General features: G+C 39.9%; 2 protein-coding genes across 2 annotated transcripts in view; one reads left to right on the forward strand and one right to left on the reverse strand.

Moving 5' to 3' along the window:
* Positions 1-5036, forward strand: part of LOC129860161 (zinc finger protein 883-like) — a 104693-nt gene extending 99657 nt beyond the window's left edge. Inside the window, exons 4-5 of the mRNA XM_055930520.1 lie at positions 3160-3282; positions 3901-5036. Coding sequence (XP_055786495.1) covers positions 3160-3282; positions 3901-4817 — 1040 coding nt within the window. The 3' untranslated portion in view covers positions 4818-5036. The remainder of the gene's footprint in view (positions 1-3159; positions 3283-3900) is intronic.
* LOC129860120 (zinc finger protein 91-like) overlaps positions 1-18358 on the reverse strand; it is a 398291-nt gene that overhangs the window by 177631 nt on the left and 202302 nt on the right. The window lies entirely within an intron of this gene.

Raw genomic sequence — 18358 nt, forward strand, 5'->3', positions numbered from 1 at the left:
GTTTATGGGCCTGTTGAAGCAGTGTGTGGGCATGAGATGAAGGAATGTGTGGTATCGGTGGAGGAAGTTCTGTGTGTTAGTTGTGGGGTAACCAATGGGGCTGGAGATATGAGGTGTCAGGTGAAAGGCAGATTGAGGTTGCCAGGGTTACAGTAGTACAGAAAGTGTAGTATGGTGAAGCAGTGAAGAGAGTGGTTGATTTAGCTCATTCATCATGAATGTTTGGTTCCTGCATGTGACAGACCTTGAAGCTGAGATATCCCTTTTGGTTCCCAGAACAATGTTGAGGTGTCAAGGATCAGGACTGTACAGCAAATCTCGTATGTGGTGAAGAAAGCTATTAGAGCGAGAGGCCACAGTTCTAAAGAAGATATGGAGGTGGATGCATCGCAACCAGTTGCAAATGTTGTACGTCAATCAAGTGATCTGGATACACATATTGTGAAGAGGGGGGATATTTTAGTGTTTATAATCACAGTTATGAATTGTACTGCACAAGAAGTCCAAGAAGCTGAACATCATATCTGCAGCTGAGAAATTTCTGGGACTACAAGGACTACTGTCGCCAGAAAATGTTCCGCTCTTACAGGATCCTTCTCAGCCTGTGTAGGGACCTGATTAGAACATGAAAGCAGGCTGATATAGTTTAATTTACATTTCGTTATTGATACTTTGTATGATTAAAATAATACTGTATACACTGAATGAACATTAATGCAACATGTTAAGGTTTGTTTCCATGTTCCATGAGGTGAAATAAAAGATCCCAGAAATGTTCCAGACACAAACTTATTTCTCTCAAATTTTGTGCACAAATTTGTTTACATCCTTGTTAGTGAGCATTTCTCCTTTGCCAAGATTATCCATCCACCTGACAGGTGAGGCAAGAAAAATAAGCTGATTAATTAGAATTATCATTACACAGGTGCACCTTGTGCTGGGGACGAGTAGTTGAGTAGATGCTTGGCAGCAGAAATAGTCATCAATGTTGATGAAAATACAAGTGTTACACGTGGAATTTTGCAACCGCTGTGTCAGATTTCAAAAAAACTTTGCGGAAAAAGCAAACCATGCAATAATCTGAGTACGGCGCTCAGACGACAAATCAACCCAAAGAGATATACGCCATGTTGGAGTCAACAGAAGTCAGAAATAGCATTATAAATATTCACTTACCTTTGATGATCTTCATCAGAATGCACTCCCAGGAATCCCAGTTCCACAATAAATGTTTGTTTTGTTCGATAATGTCCAGCATTTATGACAATTCCTCCTTGTTGTTCGCGCGTTCAGTACGCAATCTAAACTCACGACGCGCGTGCAAGTCCAGTGGAAAGTACGGACGAAAAGTCCCAAAAGTTATATTACAGTCCGTAGAAACATGTCAAACGATGTATAGAATCAATCTTTAGGATGTTTTTAACATAAATCTTCAATAATGTTCCAACCGGAGAATTCCTTTGTCTTCAGAAATGCGATGGAACGCAGCTAACTCTCACATGAACGTGCATGGTCAGCTCGTGGCACTCTGGGAGAGACCTTACTCAATCCCCTCTTATTCGCCCCCACTTCCCAGTAGAAGCATCAAACAAGGTTCTAAAGACTGTTGACATCTAGTGGAAGCCTTAGGAAGTGCAACATGACCCATACATTTCCACTGTATCTTGGATAAGCAAAGAGTTGAAAACCTACAAACCTCAGATTTTCCACTTCCTGGTTGGATTTTTTCTCAGGTTTTTGCCTGCCATATGAGTTGTGTTATACTCACAGACATCATTCAAACAATTTTAGAAACTTCAGAGTGTTTTCTATCAAAATCTACTAATATGCATATCCTAGGAACTGGGCCTGAGTAGCAGGCAGTTTACTCTGGGCACGCTTTTCATCGGACGTGGAAATACTGCCCCCTACCCCAAAGAAGTTAAGATCAGATGTTTCATTGATTAGAACATTTCCAGAATGTCGGCCAAAATCCATCTTCTCCCACTGCCGGCCAGCGGGCTTCCTCTCACTACCATATTTGGTAGTGAGTGGAAACACTAAGCGGATGCGTCACATTTATACATCCGGTGAAATATCTGTCTCATTGTTCTATCTGTGGCTGCACTGTGGTAGTGGGGGAACAGGAAGTTCCAGACAGGCACGCACCATTCTTCAGTATAAAGAAGGTGCCAGAACTGTTATGTTAAGAAAACCTTTTGTGTCGGGTTCTATTTATTACTATAGGTATGTAATAGCATGTTTAAACTTAATATCAAAAGAACATGTCATTCCATGCTAGGTAACAAATCCATTAAACCTTTACCAAACGTGATAATACCTTATTATTTTTGTGTCAAACCAAGTGAACGTGATAAACTATTTTAAAAGTCACACAGATAGAAACTTTGGGGTTGTCTGAATGGATGTACATAATTTCTTCATGGTAATTTTAATAAGTTAATTTATTTGAGATTTTTGAGTTCATATTTGGCATGTTATTGGTTTGTGTGAAATCCGTGGGCTGGTAACAGGGCGGGCCCGCTGTCTGCGTCAAAGGACTTCAGTGCGGATGCAGAGAGACAATTTCACGATCGCACTACAGTTTTGAAGCTGAATGTAATGATTTATGTGTAGTAATATTCAGACACAGTTGTTTCCATATTTATCTGTAAATGTTTTTGATGTGGAAATACAGTGAAGACAAGGTTATTCAGGAAAATAGTACATAGTGCTGCCTAAAACATACTGCAACCTTGTACTAAATGTTTTTGTAATTTATGTGAATTTGGGACATCTAAATTTAAATAAGTTCACTTACGCTGTGTAGCCTAATTTTAAAGTGTGTCCTTTCTAATTTGAATTAATTAATGTTTTGTCAATGCTTAGCTACCAGATCTATTGAAATGAGATCAGTGCTTGACTTGGACAGGAGCTCACCGGAGCTGAGTAACAGCACCTCACATTTCTACTGTTTGAGCTCATGTTCCTCTTATAGAATATTAGTTCAACGGTGTTGTGGAGCTGCTGAACCTGAATATAAACAGTACGGGCACCTATTGCAGTCCAAGTCATGTGGGGAATTAGATAATTGAGAAGAAGAAATATAATATATTTTTAGAGAAAGAAATTGACGGAACTGTCAAGACTAACTTTGTCTGTTTCTCATTGTTACTACAGGACGACTAGAATTAAGTCTGTTAACATCCGTGAAGCTGGAAGACTGCAGTCAAACACTGGAGCTGAATGTTGACATTAAAGATGAAGAAGAGGAGGAGAAGATTGGGAAGTCTGTTAGTCATGGTAAGAGCAGGTTCTATCTAAGTTTGTGTTTCATTCCAACTTCCCACTGTGTATGAAAAGTTGCAGTAGAACTGTTTCATAATGAACTGTTTCAATGAGAAGGTAGATGTTATTTCATGCTACTCAGACTTGCATGGTTTGACACCAGTATTGTCTGCATTTGTTTTATTCACTGGGCTGTCTGGAGTGATCAGAGAGTAGACTAAAGAAGTGAAGTAGACAAATTGACAGTTTTAGGGTTCTATGAAATGAGCCTGTGTAGTTACTAACCCTTGTGATAGTGATTGAAGGATGACACACCCCTTTTTTAGCTTTCAATTCTTACCCACTTTTATAATTGTTTCATTGCCCTTTTGTGTTGTACAGCCTACTGATATGAATACATATGTCACCCTTTTGAGCCTGGTTCCTCTCTACGTTTCTTCCAAGGTTCCTGCTTTTTCTGGAGTTTTTTCCTGGCCACCGTGCTTCTGCATTGCTTGCTCTTTGGGAATTATAGGCTGGGTTTCTGTAAAGCACTTTGTGACAACTGCTGATGTAAAAAGGGCTTCATAATATAAATTTGATTGACATGTATATCACACAAACTGACTGGTTCTTCTGATGTTGTTCACACAGGAGACCATGTTGAGACATTCTCTACATCCAGAGATCAACAGCAGGAAGATCACAGAGCCAAGAGGTCTCACCACTGCCCACATTGTGAGGAGATCTTCCCATTACTATCAAAGCTAAAAATACACACAAAGATACACACAGGAGAGAATCTGTATTCCTTCACTGACTCTGGGAAAAGATGCACAACATCAGTGGCTCTGACAGTTCATCAGAGAGCACACACAGGAGAGAAGCCTTACTCCTGCTCTGACTGCGGGAAGACTTTCTCTCAATTGGCTTTCTTAAAAAAACATGAACATATGCATACAGGAGAGAAGCCTTACTCCTGCTCTGACTGTGGGGTGAGTTTCTCTCGACTCGATGCCTTACAAACACACCAACGTATACATACAGGAGAGAAGCCTTACTCCTGCTCTGACTGTGGAAATATGTTCTCTCAACTGGGCCACTTGAAAAGACATAAACATATACATACAGGAGTGAAGCCTTATTCCTGCTCTGACTGTGTAAAATGCTACTCAACATCAACTCAGCTAAAAGTTCATCAGAGAACACACACAGGAGAGAAGCCTTACTCCTGCACTGACTGTGGGAAGACTTTCTCTCAGTTGGCTTTCTTAAAAATACATGAACGTATACATACAGGAGTGAAGCCTTACTCCTGCTCTGACTGTGGAAATATTTTCTCTCAACTGGCCCACTTGAAAAGACATGAACATGTACATACAGGAGTGAAGCCTTACTCCTGCTCTGGCTGTGTAAAATGCTTCATAACATCAACTGAACTAAAAGTTCATCAGAGAACACACACTGGAGAGAAGCCTTACTCCTGCCCTGACTGCGGGAAGAGGTTCTCTCGAATAGGTCTCTTAAAAACACATGAATGTGTACATAGAGGAGAGGAGCCTTACCACTGACCTGACTAGAACATGTTTTAAAACAACAGCTGAGCTAAAAGGTCAAGAGGGAACCTTACTTTTGCTCTTAATGTGGCAAGAGTAACTCAAGTGATAGTCACCAAGTAAAATACTACTTGAGGAAAAGTATTTGGTTCTAAATATACTTAAGTATCAAAAGTAAAAGTATGCATAATTTCCAATTCCTTAAATTACCCCTACGAGATGGGTGTCCCTAAACCGGGACGGTTGTATCTAAGGTGTGCTAATCTGACTAGATTGACGTTGTATACAACAGCCATCTTTCCGGGACATAGACATATCTTAAATGGGCAGAAAGCTTAAATTATTGTTGATCTAACTGCAGTGTCCAATTAACAGTAGCTAATACAGTGAAAAAAGACCATGCTATTGTTTGAAGAGAGTGCACAACAACAAGCTTATCGCGCAAATGGTTTGATACATTCACCTCTGAAGGTAAATAATGTACTTATATTCAGTAGTCTTGCTCTGATTTGTCATCCTGAGGGTCCCACAGATAAAGTGTAGTTTTGTTTAATAAAATCATTTTTTATGTTCAAATGTAGGAACTGGTTCTACATTTTGAACCCCTGCTGTCTCTGGCTCCACACCAAACCCGCCCGGCCATCTAGATGTGTGAAAGTTAGTTTATAAGCTAATGATCCATCATGGATGACATTCCTGGGAGTGTGTAAACAAACAAAAAAATGTTACTGTAGTGTTTTTGTATGTTCTCTATATTTATGTACTTAAATGTATCAATTGACCAATTTGGCACATTTGGGCAAACTCCTGGCAGACTTGATGCAGTAATGTAATTTTTCACTGGATCAGTCAAACTGTGCACACTGCTGCCACCTGGTGGCCAAAATCTAAATTACATCTAGACTCCTATCTGAAAGTATGGCCTTTCTCTTTCATTTCAAAGATGATGAAAAAGAAAACCAGTTTTTTTGTTTGTATGATCTTTTACCAGATCTAATGTGTTATTCTCCTACATTAATTTCACATTTCCACATGCTTCCTTTCAAATGGTATCAAGAATATGCATATCCTTGCTACAGGCAGTTAGATTTGGGCATGTCATTTTAGACACATTTTAAAGGGTACGATCCTTGACGGTTTAAGCAAACCAAACCACACAATTGTCTTGTTTTTAAAAAATATTACGGATTGCCACGGGCACACTACATCACTGACATAATTTACAAATGAAGCATTGTGTTTAGTGAGTTCACCAGATCAGAGGCAGTAGAGATGACCAGGGACGTTATCTTGATAAGTGTGTGAATTGGACCATTTTCTGTCCTGCTAATCATAAAAAATGTAACGAGTACTTTTGGGGGTCAGGGAAAATGTATGGAGTAAAAAGTACATGATTTTCTTCAGGAATGTAGTGAAATAAAAGTTGTCAAAAATATAAATAGCCAGGTAAGTGAAATAACAATAGAAATAGTCAAGTACAGATCCCCCCCAGAAATCGACAAAAGTAGTTCTTTAAATAATTATTACTTCAGTACTTTACACCACTATATGCATCGATGCTGTATGTCAGCATTGCAGGGTGATGGCATGGGGTGTGTTTTCAGGACACACATTGGGCCCCTTGATAAATGTTTGAATGCCACAGGATATCTAAACATCATTGCCATTCAGGTGCATCCCTTCATGCATCCCTTCATGGCAGCAGTTTATCCATCTGCAAATAGATTTTTTTCAGCAGGATTATGCCACAAGGCTTGTCCAGGAATGGTTCCAAGAACATGACAGTGAATTCAGCTTAATGCAGTGGCCTGCAGAGTCACCTGATCTCAATCCAATTGTGCATCTGTGGGAGGCGATGGAACGAGCTATTCGGAGTAGAGATCCACTCCCAGCCAACTTGACACAGTTGTAGGAAGCATTGGAGTCAACATGGACCAGCATCCCTGTGGAACACACAACACCTTGGACAGTCTACGCCCCAATGAATTGAGACTGTTCTGAGGACAAAGGAGGGTGCAACTCAATATTAGGAAGCTGTTTCTAATGTTTTGTACATTCCGTGTATATCAGATAAAGATGGTGTGATGATCTGTTGTTAGGCATTAGTTTGGGTGGATTATTTTATATTACTAAACAAGCTATGAATCAACTACTTGTGTTTATTAAAATTGTCTTTTAATACTAGATTTATTATTTTAGTCATTGATGATGAATGTAATTGAATAACTGTGTTGAAGTTAATTGATCTGGTGGCAGGCAGCCTAACGGTTAAGAGTGTTGGGCCAGTAACATAAAGGTTGCTGGTTTGAATCCTGAGCCAACTAGGTGAAAAATCTGTCATTGTGCCCTTGAGCAAGGCAATTAACCCTTATTTGTCCTGTAAGTCTCTCTGGATAAGAACATCTGCTAAGTGACAAGAATGTAATGAAAATAATGTTTGTACATGAATTCGTGCTGGGAAACCACTTTTTTCTCATGTGTATAATTAAATGAAATAAACAGTTTGAAGTGTAATACTGTATATGCAATACACAACATTACCACTTTGTTGACTCTGGTCAGAGGTACAGGACCATAGTAAACTAGACTATGTAGCTGTTGTTGTTAGTAGCCTACAGTTTCCATGTAATACAGCATGTCAGATCCCTAATGATTAGGTGTACAGGCTGCTACATTTCTGCTTGTGTCTGTCGGCAGTGATGTGTTATCAGGCTGAATAACTACCAGAGGGAAGTGGAGAGCGCGCCTTGAGCTTTGTGCGTTGTGCCCGGCCCGCCCGACATGGTCAAGAGAGACAAAGAGCCTGCAGCAGCACTCTGATGTGAAGACCTGTACAAAAATGTATGATTGTAGTACAATGAAAAAAATACAGCATGGTATTTTCTTGGGATGGTAGTGACCAAAAACAATATGTTTCCATTGTACTGGAGGCCTAGGAACATAGAAGAAACTGACAGACGTGTCATAATAGCCCGGAAGTAAAGCCGCACTGGGAGACACATTTGAAATGGAATACATTGAATACATGCAGCAGGGTGAAACAATCACAGTAAAACATTATTTAAATGTATTGTCGGAAGGGCTGTGGTCTCCATTCATGTAATACATTAAATATATACATCGGATGGTATTGGGGAGCTATTTCATAGGGTTTTCACAGGTACATTATTTACCCATTTCAATCTTATACCAACCAACCCTATGGTTGGTGTGACTGTTATGGACAGAGCAGACCATCTGATATGCCCTTACATTTTAATTCCAGGTTGCATATTACAATATTTAAGAGGACCAGTGCTTCTACAATGAAACACATCTCACATCTGTGCTGTTTGAGAGAGATGTTGTTAGACTACATTGTATCATTGTTTCCTCTTCTGAGGGCACTGGTGGGGAACAACATTTCAATTCACATAGACAATGAGTATTTCAAGTTTAGCACTATATCCACACGTTTGAATTATCTGTTTGATGATGAAGGGGGAGATTGAATTAAGCAATGAGGCCCGAGGAGGTGTGGTATATGGCCAATATACGACGGCTAAGGGCTGTTCTTCTCGTTGAACTGGTTACCAACGAAATTAGATAAGTAAAAATAAATGTTTTGTGATACCCAGCCAATCAGCATTCATGGCTCGAACCACCCAGTTTATAATTTACAATTTGCAATGTGGGTTGACAACTAGGTTTGGCCTCCAGTCAATTTGTTGCTGAGTTAGTAGCTAGTCTGCGGGCCAGAACATAATTAGCCTATTAACAAATAGCCTATAGCTGCCCAATTCATAGTCCTACACGGTGTAGGCTACAATGCACATTTAACACGTGGTTAGTGGGCTAATCAATTCAATGACCATAACATAATGTTGATCTGATTACAGTGGTAAAATCACCTATATCTATATTAATAGTCCTACCTGTTCTATTACAATATATTCATCGTATTTCTCCAATGCTAAACCAGTGAGTCTTGTTTGCATCGACACTGTCGCTGTTTGCAAAGAGTTCAATCTGAGATGTCATTATGAATCTAAGCATGGTACTTTCAGAAGTAGATGTTCCACCCCAGACATGAGGCTGAAGTCTGATGCAGAAAGGAAGGTGGGCCTATGGAGTGAACACCCTATGTGCTTTACAGTGGTGATTTTAGCATGTACATATTTTATTGTTATTTAACCTTAATTTAACTAGGCGGTTCTTATGACTTACACAAATCCACAAGAGTCAGTAGAAACCATTTTTGTTTTTAGCAAGTCAGCCATATCAGCTATGTTTTTTAAAAGGCATTAAATATGGCTGAATGAACTGTTTCGCTACCCGACTAAACTCTGGTGGCCGATAGCCAGGTGTAGCAGTGGTAAGGATTCACTCCATGGTGTTGAAAGGAAAGCTCAAGGTTTATGCTGGACTAACTGACATTCTGTTACAAATGGTTTACTATTCTGGATTTAGACTGTCTGCTAATTCAGGTCTAAGTAGGGGTTCAATCTATTCCTTTTGACAATGTAGAACTACTGAAACCATTGTAAGACAGACTTTTTGTTGGCCTTTAACGCGTCAGCATACTTCCCAGCCGAAACAGTGCACTTATTGGCTTATTTGCATATTCAAGCCTGTCTCAAAATACAACACCCCTTTAATTAAGACATAAGATTTTTAACTGACTGGCGTTTCAAAGACAGCTTGAAACGTTTTGTTCTCTTGTTTGAAGCAATAATTCCCCATTGCTGACGTGTACTCATGTATAAATGGGCTGATCTCAACAGCGTATTCACAAGCTGGTGATTGAAAGACGCTCGTGGGCTACTCCAGCCAATAGAATTCTACTCGGTTCGTTATTCATTATTTACAATACATTTCTACTGTTTTCCACAAGAGCTTCAAAATAAAGATAATAAACAAGGAAAAGCACACCTGTTGATCACAGGAAGCAACCTAACAGGAGTTCATCATTAAGGCCTCTAGGACTCTCTGTTGATCACAGGAAGTAACCTAACAGGAGTTCATCATTAAGGCATCTAGGACTCTCTGTTGATCACAGGAAGCAACCTAACAGGAGATCATCATTAAGGCCTCTAGGACTCTCTGTAGCCTCGTAGGAACCATCCTGATCTCACGGATACATGTAGCTTAACAGAATGTAATGCTCAAGAGATCAGGACGGCTAGTACGAGGCTACTCTGTTTGTAAGTCATGGATATAATATGTCTCTGTAAGTCATGGATATAATATGTCTCTCTGTTTGTAAGTCATGGATATAATATGTCTCTCTCTGTAAGTCATGGATATAATATGTCTCTCTGTTTGTAAGTCATGGATATAATATGTCTCTTTGTAAGTCATGGACATAATATGTCTCTCTGTTTGTAAGTCATGGATATAATATGTCTCTCTGTTTGTAAGTCATGGATATAATATGTCTCTCTGTAAGTCATGGATATAATATGTCTCTGTTTGTAAGTCATGGATATAATATGTCTCCGTTTGTAAGTCATGGATATAATATGTCTCCGTTTGTAAGTCATGGATATAATATGTCTCTGTTTGTAAGTCATGGATATAATATGTCTCTGTTTGTAAGTCATGGATATAATATGTCTCTCTGTAAGTCATGGATATAATATGTCTCTGTTTGTAAGTCATGGATATAATATGTCTCTGTTTGTAAGTCATGGATATAATATGTCTCTCTCTGTAAGTCATGGATATAATATGTCTCTCTGTAAGTCATGGATATAATATGTCTCTGTTTGTAAGTCATGGATATAATATGTCTCTGTTTGTAAGTCATGGATATAATATGTCTCTGTTTGTAAGTCATGGACATAATATGTCTCTCTGTAAGTCATGGATATAATATGTCTCTGTTTGTAACAACAATTATTCTCCATCACCTCCTCTCTTAAGTGTCTGTCCAACTTCTAAGCCCTGGAACCTCAGTTGACACACATCATGTCCGACCACATTAAAGTTTCTGGCTAAAGGGGATTTCTCATCACCAGTTCTGATGTTGCCCTTGTTCTCTGTAATACAAACTTTCAATTCTCTTTTAAACTTTCCAACATCATAATAGCTACATGGGCACATCAAGAAATATCCCACAAGTGTTGTTTGACAGGAAATTCTACCCGACATACATTTTCTTTCCGGTATGAGGGTGAAGGAAGAAATCCCCCTTGGTCATTACATTACAGTTGTCACAATGACAAGAGGGTGGATAGGAAATGCTGAGGGGGAACATATTCATCTGCTCCTACCAGACTGTCCCTCAGGTTTCTAGTATGTTTATCTGCTCCTACCAGACTGTCCCTCAGGTTTCTAGTATGTTTATCTGCTCCTACCAGACTGTCCCTCAGGTTTCTAGTATGTTTATCTGCTCCTACTAGACTGTCCCTCAGGTTTCTAGTATGTTTATCTGCTCCTACCAGACTGTCCCTCAGGTTTCTAGTATGTTTATCTGCTCCTACTAGACTGTCCCTCAGGTTTCTAGTATGTTTATCTGCTCCTACCAGACTGTCCCTCAGGTTTCTAGTATGTTTATCTGCTCCTACCAGACTGTCCTTCAGGTTTCTAGTATGTTTATCTGTTCCTACCAGACTGTCCCTCAGGTTTCTAGTATGTTTATCTGCTCCTACCAGACTGTCCCTCAGGTTTCTAACATGTTTATCTGCTCCTACCAGACTGTCCCTCAGGTTTCTAGTATGTTTATCTGTTCCTACCAGACTGTCCCTCAGGTTTCTAGTATGTTTATCTGCTCCTACCAGACTGTCCCTCAGGTTTCTAACATGTTTATCTGCTCCTACCAGACTGTCCCTCAGGTTTCTAGCATGTTTATCTGTTCCTACCAGACTGTCCCTCAGGTTTCTAGTATGTTTATCTGCTCCTACCAGACTGTCCCTCAGGTTTCTAGTATGTTTATCTGTTCCTACCAGACTGTCCCTCAGGTTTCTAGCATGTTTATCTGTTCCTACCAGACTGTCCCTCAGGTTTCTAGTATGTTTATCTGCTCCTACTAGACTGTCCCTCAGGTTTCTAGTATGTTTATCTGCTCCTACCAGACTGTCCCTCAGGTTTCTAGTATGTTTATCTGCTCCTACCAGACTGTCCCTCAGGTTTCTAGTATGTTTATCTGCTCCTACCAGACTGTCCCTCAGGTTTCTAGTATGTTTATCTGCTCCTACCAGGCTGTCCCTCAGGTTTCTAGTATGTTTATCTGCTCCTACCAGACTGTCCCTCAGGTTTCTAGTATGTTTATCTGCTCCTACCAGACTGTCCGTCAGGTTTCTAGTATGTTTATCTGCTCCTACCAGGCTGTCCCTCAGGTTTCTAGTATGTTTATCTGCTCTTACCAGACTGTCCCTCAGGTTTCTAGTATGTTTATCTGCTCCTACCAGGCTGTCCCTCAGGTTTCTAGTATGTTTATCTGCTCCTACCAGACTGTCCCTCAGGTTTCTAGCATGTTTATCTGCTCCTACCAGACTGTCCCTCAGGTTTCTAGTATGTTTATCTGCTCCTACCAGACTGTCCCTCAGGTTTCTAGCATGTTTATCTGCTCCTACCAGACTGTCCCTCAGGTTTCTAGTATGTTTATCTGCTCCTACCAGACTGTCCCTCAGGTTTCTAGTATGTTTATCTGCTCCTACCAGACTGTCCCTCAGGTTTCTAGCATGTTTCTCTGCTCCTACCAGACTTGCCTATGCCGCTCGGCCATCGCTCATCCATATATTTATATGGACATATTCTTATTCAATCCATTTACATTTGTGTGTATAAGGTAGTTGTTGTGGAATTGATAGATTACTTGTTGCTGTTGGAACTAGAAACACAAGCATTTCGCTACACTTGCATTAACATCTGCTAACCATGTGTATGTGACCAATAACATTTGATTTGATTTGATCTCTCTCACGAGTGCTTTCGCACAACAGCCGCTGTGGCTCTCCTGCAAGGGAAAGCTTCAATCCATTTAGAAAACATGTCAACAATCACTCAACAATAATTATTCCCCCACAAGGGATCAACTCAATGAAGTCCATCATTAAGTGCTCAAAGGGTCCTTCAGGCCTTGGATGGGACGCGGGGGATATTGAAATGCCGCGTCCATCATTGTTAGTCAAACAAATCAAACATTTATTGCAGAAATGTTCTGCAGAAACAGTCAAACCTACTGTACACCAATATTTATTTACAAGATCCACCATTCCTCCTTTAGACACATGATCCTGACCATGTGACACTTTTGTGAGGAAGTGGAATGTACAACGGGGCAGGTCTGCTCCACTCATCCAGCCATACACCCGAGGCGTCCTTATGACAGCACCCAGCCCACTTGCGTTTCTCTGAATCATCAGCCGTAGCCTGTAAAGCAACGATATCATTAACAGATAAAAAGTTGGTGGGAGCTGGAACTATCGCCATCTGTCAGAGGGGGCCTGATACTTTATCACTGAGGTTAATGAGGGGAGTTGAACAGCCTCCAACAGACAGGACACAAGCTTACCGTGAGCAATTTGTTTTCCAGAGAAAGTCAAAAACCCTCTATTCTTCCACAACGTTCCAAAGTCATTCACTACAACGCATATCTACTGTCGGTGTATATGTTAACAGAGCTATCTTTAGCCGAAATACAAGCTTTAGTCAAACCAAATAATTGCCCTGCACTCTCCATCGTATCTAAAATAGTCACAACTGCGTTACCAACTAATAGGGTCTTATTTATCATTACGCTGAGCAGACCCTTCTACAAAAAACTCTAAATCCAGATTTTCTAATGGGGTGTCTCAAGTCCAACCTAGGCCTACAGTCAATCTCAATAGCCAATCACAGCCCTCACAAAACAAAAACATGTCAAACCAGTTATAATTATAAAACAAATAACGCTATTGATATCAATTTAAAAAGCTTCTATGAAAATTTATATCAAATCAGAATGAAATAACAGTTGGACTGATCTACAGCCTTCTTAGACTCAACTATCAGCAAAAAAATGATCAAAGAAATGACCTAAAAGTAAATATTAGACACTGTTAAACATTCAGGTGAAGAAAAGCACCAGGTATGGACAGCACCAGGTATGGACAGCACCAGGTATGGACAGCACCAGGTATGGACAGCTTTCCCATACAATTTTATTTGACATTCTGGGACAAAGTAGCGGCCCAATTTACTCAAGTGACAACACACGTTCTGTATCAAACAATTTCAGTTATACTAAATTCAGGAAAATCTGGAGAGTCCCCTACTGATTATAGACCCACAAGTTTAACAAACTGTGACAGTCAAATAATAAAGCTTCTAAGAATGGCAAAAGTATTACCAGACTAACATATCAATCTTACAGAGTATATTAAAAATAGACCAAAAAAAACACATTTCAGTTTAATACAATACGCAAAAAAAAAAAGATATAGATTTATCAAAAATGGTGGTTGATGCCGAAAAGGCTTTTGACTGTCTTGAAGGGCCTTTTCTATTCAAAACTTTAGAAACTTAAAATTTGAGCAGAAAAAATACATTTTATAAAAAGATTGTATAAATGTCAGAAAGCTAAAATATACAAAAATATATTATCTGATGAAATAGTTTTATAAAGGAGCACAAGACATGGATGTCCCCTCTCCCTCCTGTTTGCTATGGCAATTGAACCGCTTGCAGAAAGAATTAGACAGGACCCAAACGTAACAGGTATCAGTATTGGTAAACATGAATATAAAATAAACTTATTTACAGATGATCTCCTGATATACCTGACCAATATTGGACAACAAAATATGAAATACTTTGGATGCTTAATAAGTGACAACAAATAACAAAACACTATATAAAGATAACTTTATTCCATTACATAACAATATGACAGCAGATATAATTAAATGTAATAATCTTTCCAATCTGACAGGTAGAATAAACCTCCTAAAGAATGGCATGGCTCCCAAAGTTTTAGTATTTATTTTCCATAATACCAATTACCCCACATTCTTTAAAAGTATACTGCCATAAGACTGTATATGGACAAATAAAATTCATAGAATAAAAAGGAAAGTTTCACATCTTCCTAAATCTGAGGGTGGTTTTAACCTTCCAGATTAGGAATTGTATCAACTCACTACTCAAGGCTGTTACTTTCGACATATAGTTAAATGCACTAAAGAGGAACAATGGGTGTTTGGTTCATATTGAAGATGTGCATGTTCATCCCCAGAATATTTTACATGTTTATATTCAAAAGATAAAGATAAAAACATGAATAACTTCATAGTTAAGAACATTATAACAATATGGAAGAAGACGAAACGTATTCTACAAGAACCAACATCACTCCCTTTGAGTTCATTTAGTAAATATTTTCTTAACTCTATTTCTTGAACTGCATTGTTGGTTAAGGGCTTGTATGTAAGCTTTTCACGGTAAGGTTGTATTCGGCGCATGTGACAAATCAAATTTGATTTGATTTATGGAACAATCCCTGGATAGCGTTTCAGAATTCATCGATAAATTGGTCCACATGGAAAACTAAAGGCATAGAAACTGTAAAAGACTTGGTAATAGGAAATAGATGCATCTCAGTGACAGCTCTATAAAGCCATTTTGGAATGACCAATGTAGATATTTTCAAATACATTCAACTTAAAGGTTTTATATCACAATGTTGATTTGAAATAATATTAATATGATAGGTAAACTTTACAAAACCTTGCCAAAAACCTAAACAACTGACAATCTCTTAGAAAAAACAAAAAAACTACTGGAACCAAGATTTAACAATAACTGATATTGAAGTTGGAAAAAGCAGAAAATCCCATCAACTGGATGAGTCACTATTATGTCGGTGGATGGAAATGATCCAGACATTATGTTGAATATAAGAATAATAAACCTCATTCATCAATCTGACTCCATTGCTATGTGAACGCTATAGACCTATAATCGTGTCCAGTGGGTATAGCCAAGGTTGTGAACCTTTCGTCACCACTCTGAATACTATAAGATGCAAGTGTCTAGGTTTACCGTTAAGCAATTATTAAGAGGCTTAGGAACAAGGAGCTAATATCTTACAATCTATGTCTTAGCATTAAATGATTGATATAACCTTAGCTCAGAGATGCACAGTTAGACCGAGCATGTAAGCTATGTACAGTGCATTCTGAAAGCAAACTAACTGCATTTGATACAATCATCTTGGCAAAGGAGAAATGCTCACTAACAGGGATGTTGCACAACATTTGAGAGAAATTAGCTTTTTGTGAGTGTGGAAAATTTGACAGAGCGGCAAAGATTATTGTTTGATTTGAGATGGGAGATCCTCCCTCCCCGCTTTTTCCGTTGACATGACGGGCCATTGCCCGGTTCAACCCTGGCCAGTGTAATAACACTCCCTCAATGAAAGTGCACTCAGTGAGAGGACACAATTAAACATGTTTAAGTACTTTTAATTTAACAAAATTACGAATACACTTGGTTTAACTGCACAGTGTTATTTCAATATGGTTCAATAAGGATAGAAGATAGATTAGTCAAACAGGGAGCAACCAAAATGGAGGTCTGGTGAGGTGACCAAACAATAGTGACACTACATGGAACATTCATTCTTGTATTGAGGTGGCCTTCCAACTTGCAAACCCTTTCAACACCCCATTGTTTGAGCTTAATATACTGTATCCCTGGAACCATAATGAGGATCAGGCTGTTGAAATGCAGTCGATTATGTAAATAGTCTTGTAGAACTCTGATATTGATGGTCCATTTGAGGGTGAGTCATTGATATGAATGTTTAGAGTGAAAGAACTGTGAACTCACCTGTGATGGCCCACGTCTACCAAAACCTTTCCTATTGTGTTAGTCGGCACCACAGCATTTTCGGCAGCCATTGTTCAAAATGTGTTCATACACACAGTAACAATGGGAGGGGATGTGGCAAGCACAGGGGAGGACCAGTAGGTTGATCTCAGATTCTATTCAGAGTTGACAGATTGACAGTGAGGACAAACCCAGCCTGCCTCTCTCTTTCCACACTGTAAATCTACAGTCACTGGGTCCTGATTGTGACAGTGGAGTCTAGTTTGCACTGCAGAATCCAGAGATGCCATCAGTAGACAGGTTTCCATTGACCCAGGATTATTAGACAAAATATCCCACAGAAAAAAAATTCGGGAAACATTGAAGAACCACAGTCACATTACGTGGAGGTGTAAGAATGATGCTGCTAAGATCAGAGATTCATCTCCTGAGTACATACTGTACCTCGTCCCCTGAATACCAATCAAGTAATCTGACTTCTAATTACCGTTTATATTTTTAGTTTTTCCCTCAGTTTTTTCCCTTGGATGTGGTTCGGCAGGACCTCCACCAGCCGAAGCTAAGTAGTAACATTAACACGATGCCTTCTAATTGCAGTCGCTGTACTCATAATATACAGGAGAACGAGGATAGCTGTGCTGCAAGTCAGACGCAATCGTTAGGCAAGGGTCATTTCAGTGTAGGAAAGGATGAAACTGCATCTGTGCCACCAGTAAGTACAGATAGTAGTATAAATCCCCTCGCACGGTCCCCGCAGCCGGACAACTTTCTCATGGCTTCTAGAGGGAAATGATGTAGGAATGCTCAACCGGTGTCACTCATTCAGCCGACAGAAACTTTCAACCGGTTCTCCCCATTAAGCAGCAAGTCGGAGTCAGAGGTCGAGCCTTTTCTGGTCTCTACTCCTCCCGTTACGGGGTCTGAGACGCCGAAGCCTCCCACCATTAGCTCTGACAAATTGAAAACCCTAGTCATTGGCGACTCCATTACCAGCAGTATTAGACTTAAAATCATTCAGCGATCATACACTGTTTACCAGGGGGCAGGGCTACCGACGTAAAGGCTAATCTGAAGAGGGTGCTGGCTAAAGATAAAACTGGCGAGTGTAGAGAGTATAGGGATATTGTTATCCACGTCGGCACCAACGATGTTAGGATGAAACAGTCAGAGGTCACCAAGCGCAACATAGCTTCAGCGTGTAAATCAGCTAGAAAGATGTGTCGGCATCGAGTAATTGTCTCTGGCCCCTTCCCAGTTAGGGGGAGTGATGAGCTCTACAGCAGAGTCTCACAACTCAATCGCTGGTTGAAAACTGTTTTCTGCCCCTCCCAAAAGATAGAATTTGTAGATAATTGGCCCTCTTTCTGGGACTCACCCACAAACAGGACCAAGCATGCCCTGTTGAGGAGTGACGGACTCCATCCTAGCTGGAGGGGTGCTCTCATCTTATCTACGAACATAGACAGGGCTCTAACTCCCCTAGCTCCACAATGAAATAGGGTGCAGGCCAGGTAGCAGGCTGCCAGCTTAGTGGAGTCTGCCATTAGCACAGTCAGTGTAGTCAGCTCAGCTATCCCCATTGAGACCGTGTCTGTGCCTCGACCTAGGTTGGGCAAAACTAAACATGGCGGTGTTTGCCTTAGCAATCTCCCTGGAATAAAGACCTCCTCCATTCCTGCCATTATTGAAAGAGATTGTGATACCTCACATCTCAAAATAGGGCTACTTAATGTTAGATCCCTCACTTCCAAGGCAGTTATAGT

Source organism: Salvelinus fontinalis, chromosome 7, assembly GCF_029448725.1.
Source record: "Salvelinus fontinalis isolate EN_2023a chromosome 7, ASM2944872v1, whole genome shotgun sequence".
Lineage (NCBI taxonomy): Eukaryota > Metazoa > Chordata > Actinopteri > Salmoniformes > Salmonidae > Salvelinus > Salvelinus fontinalis.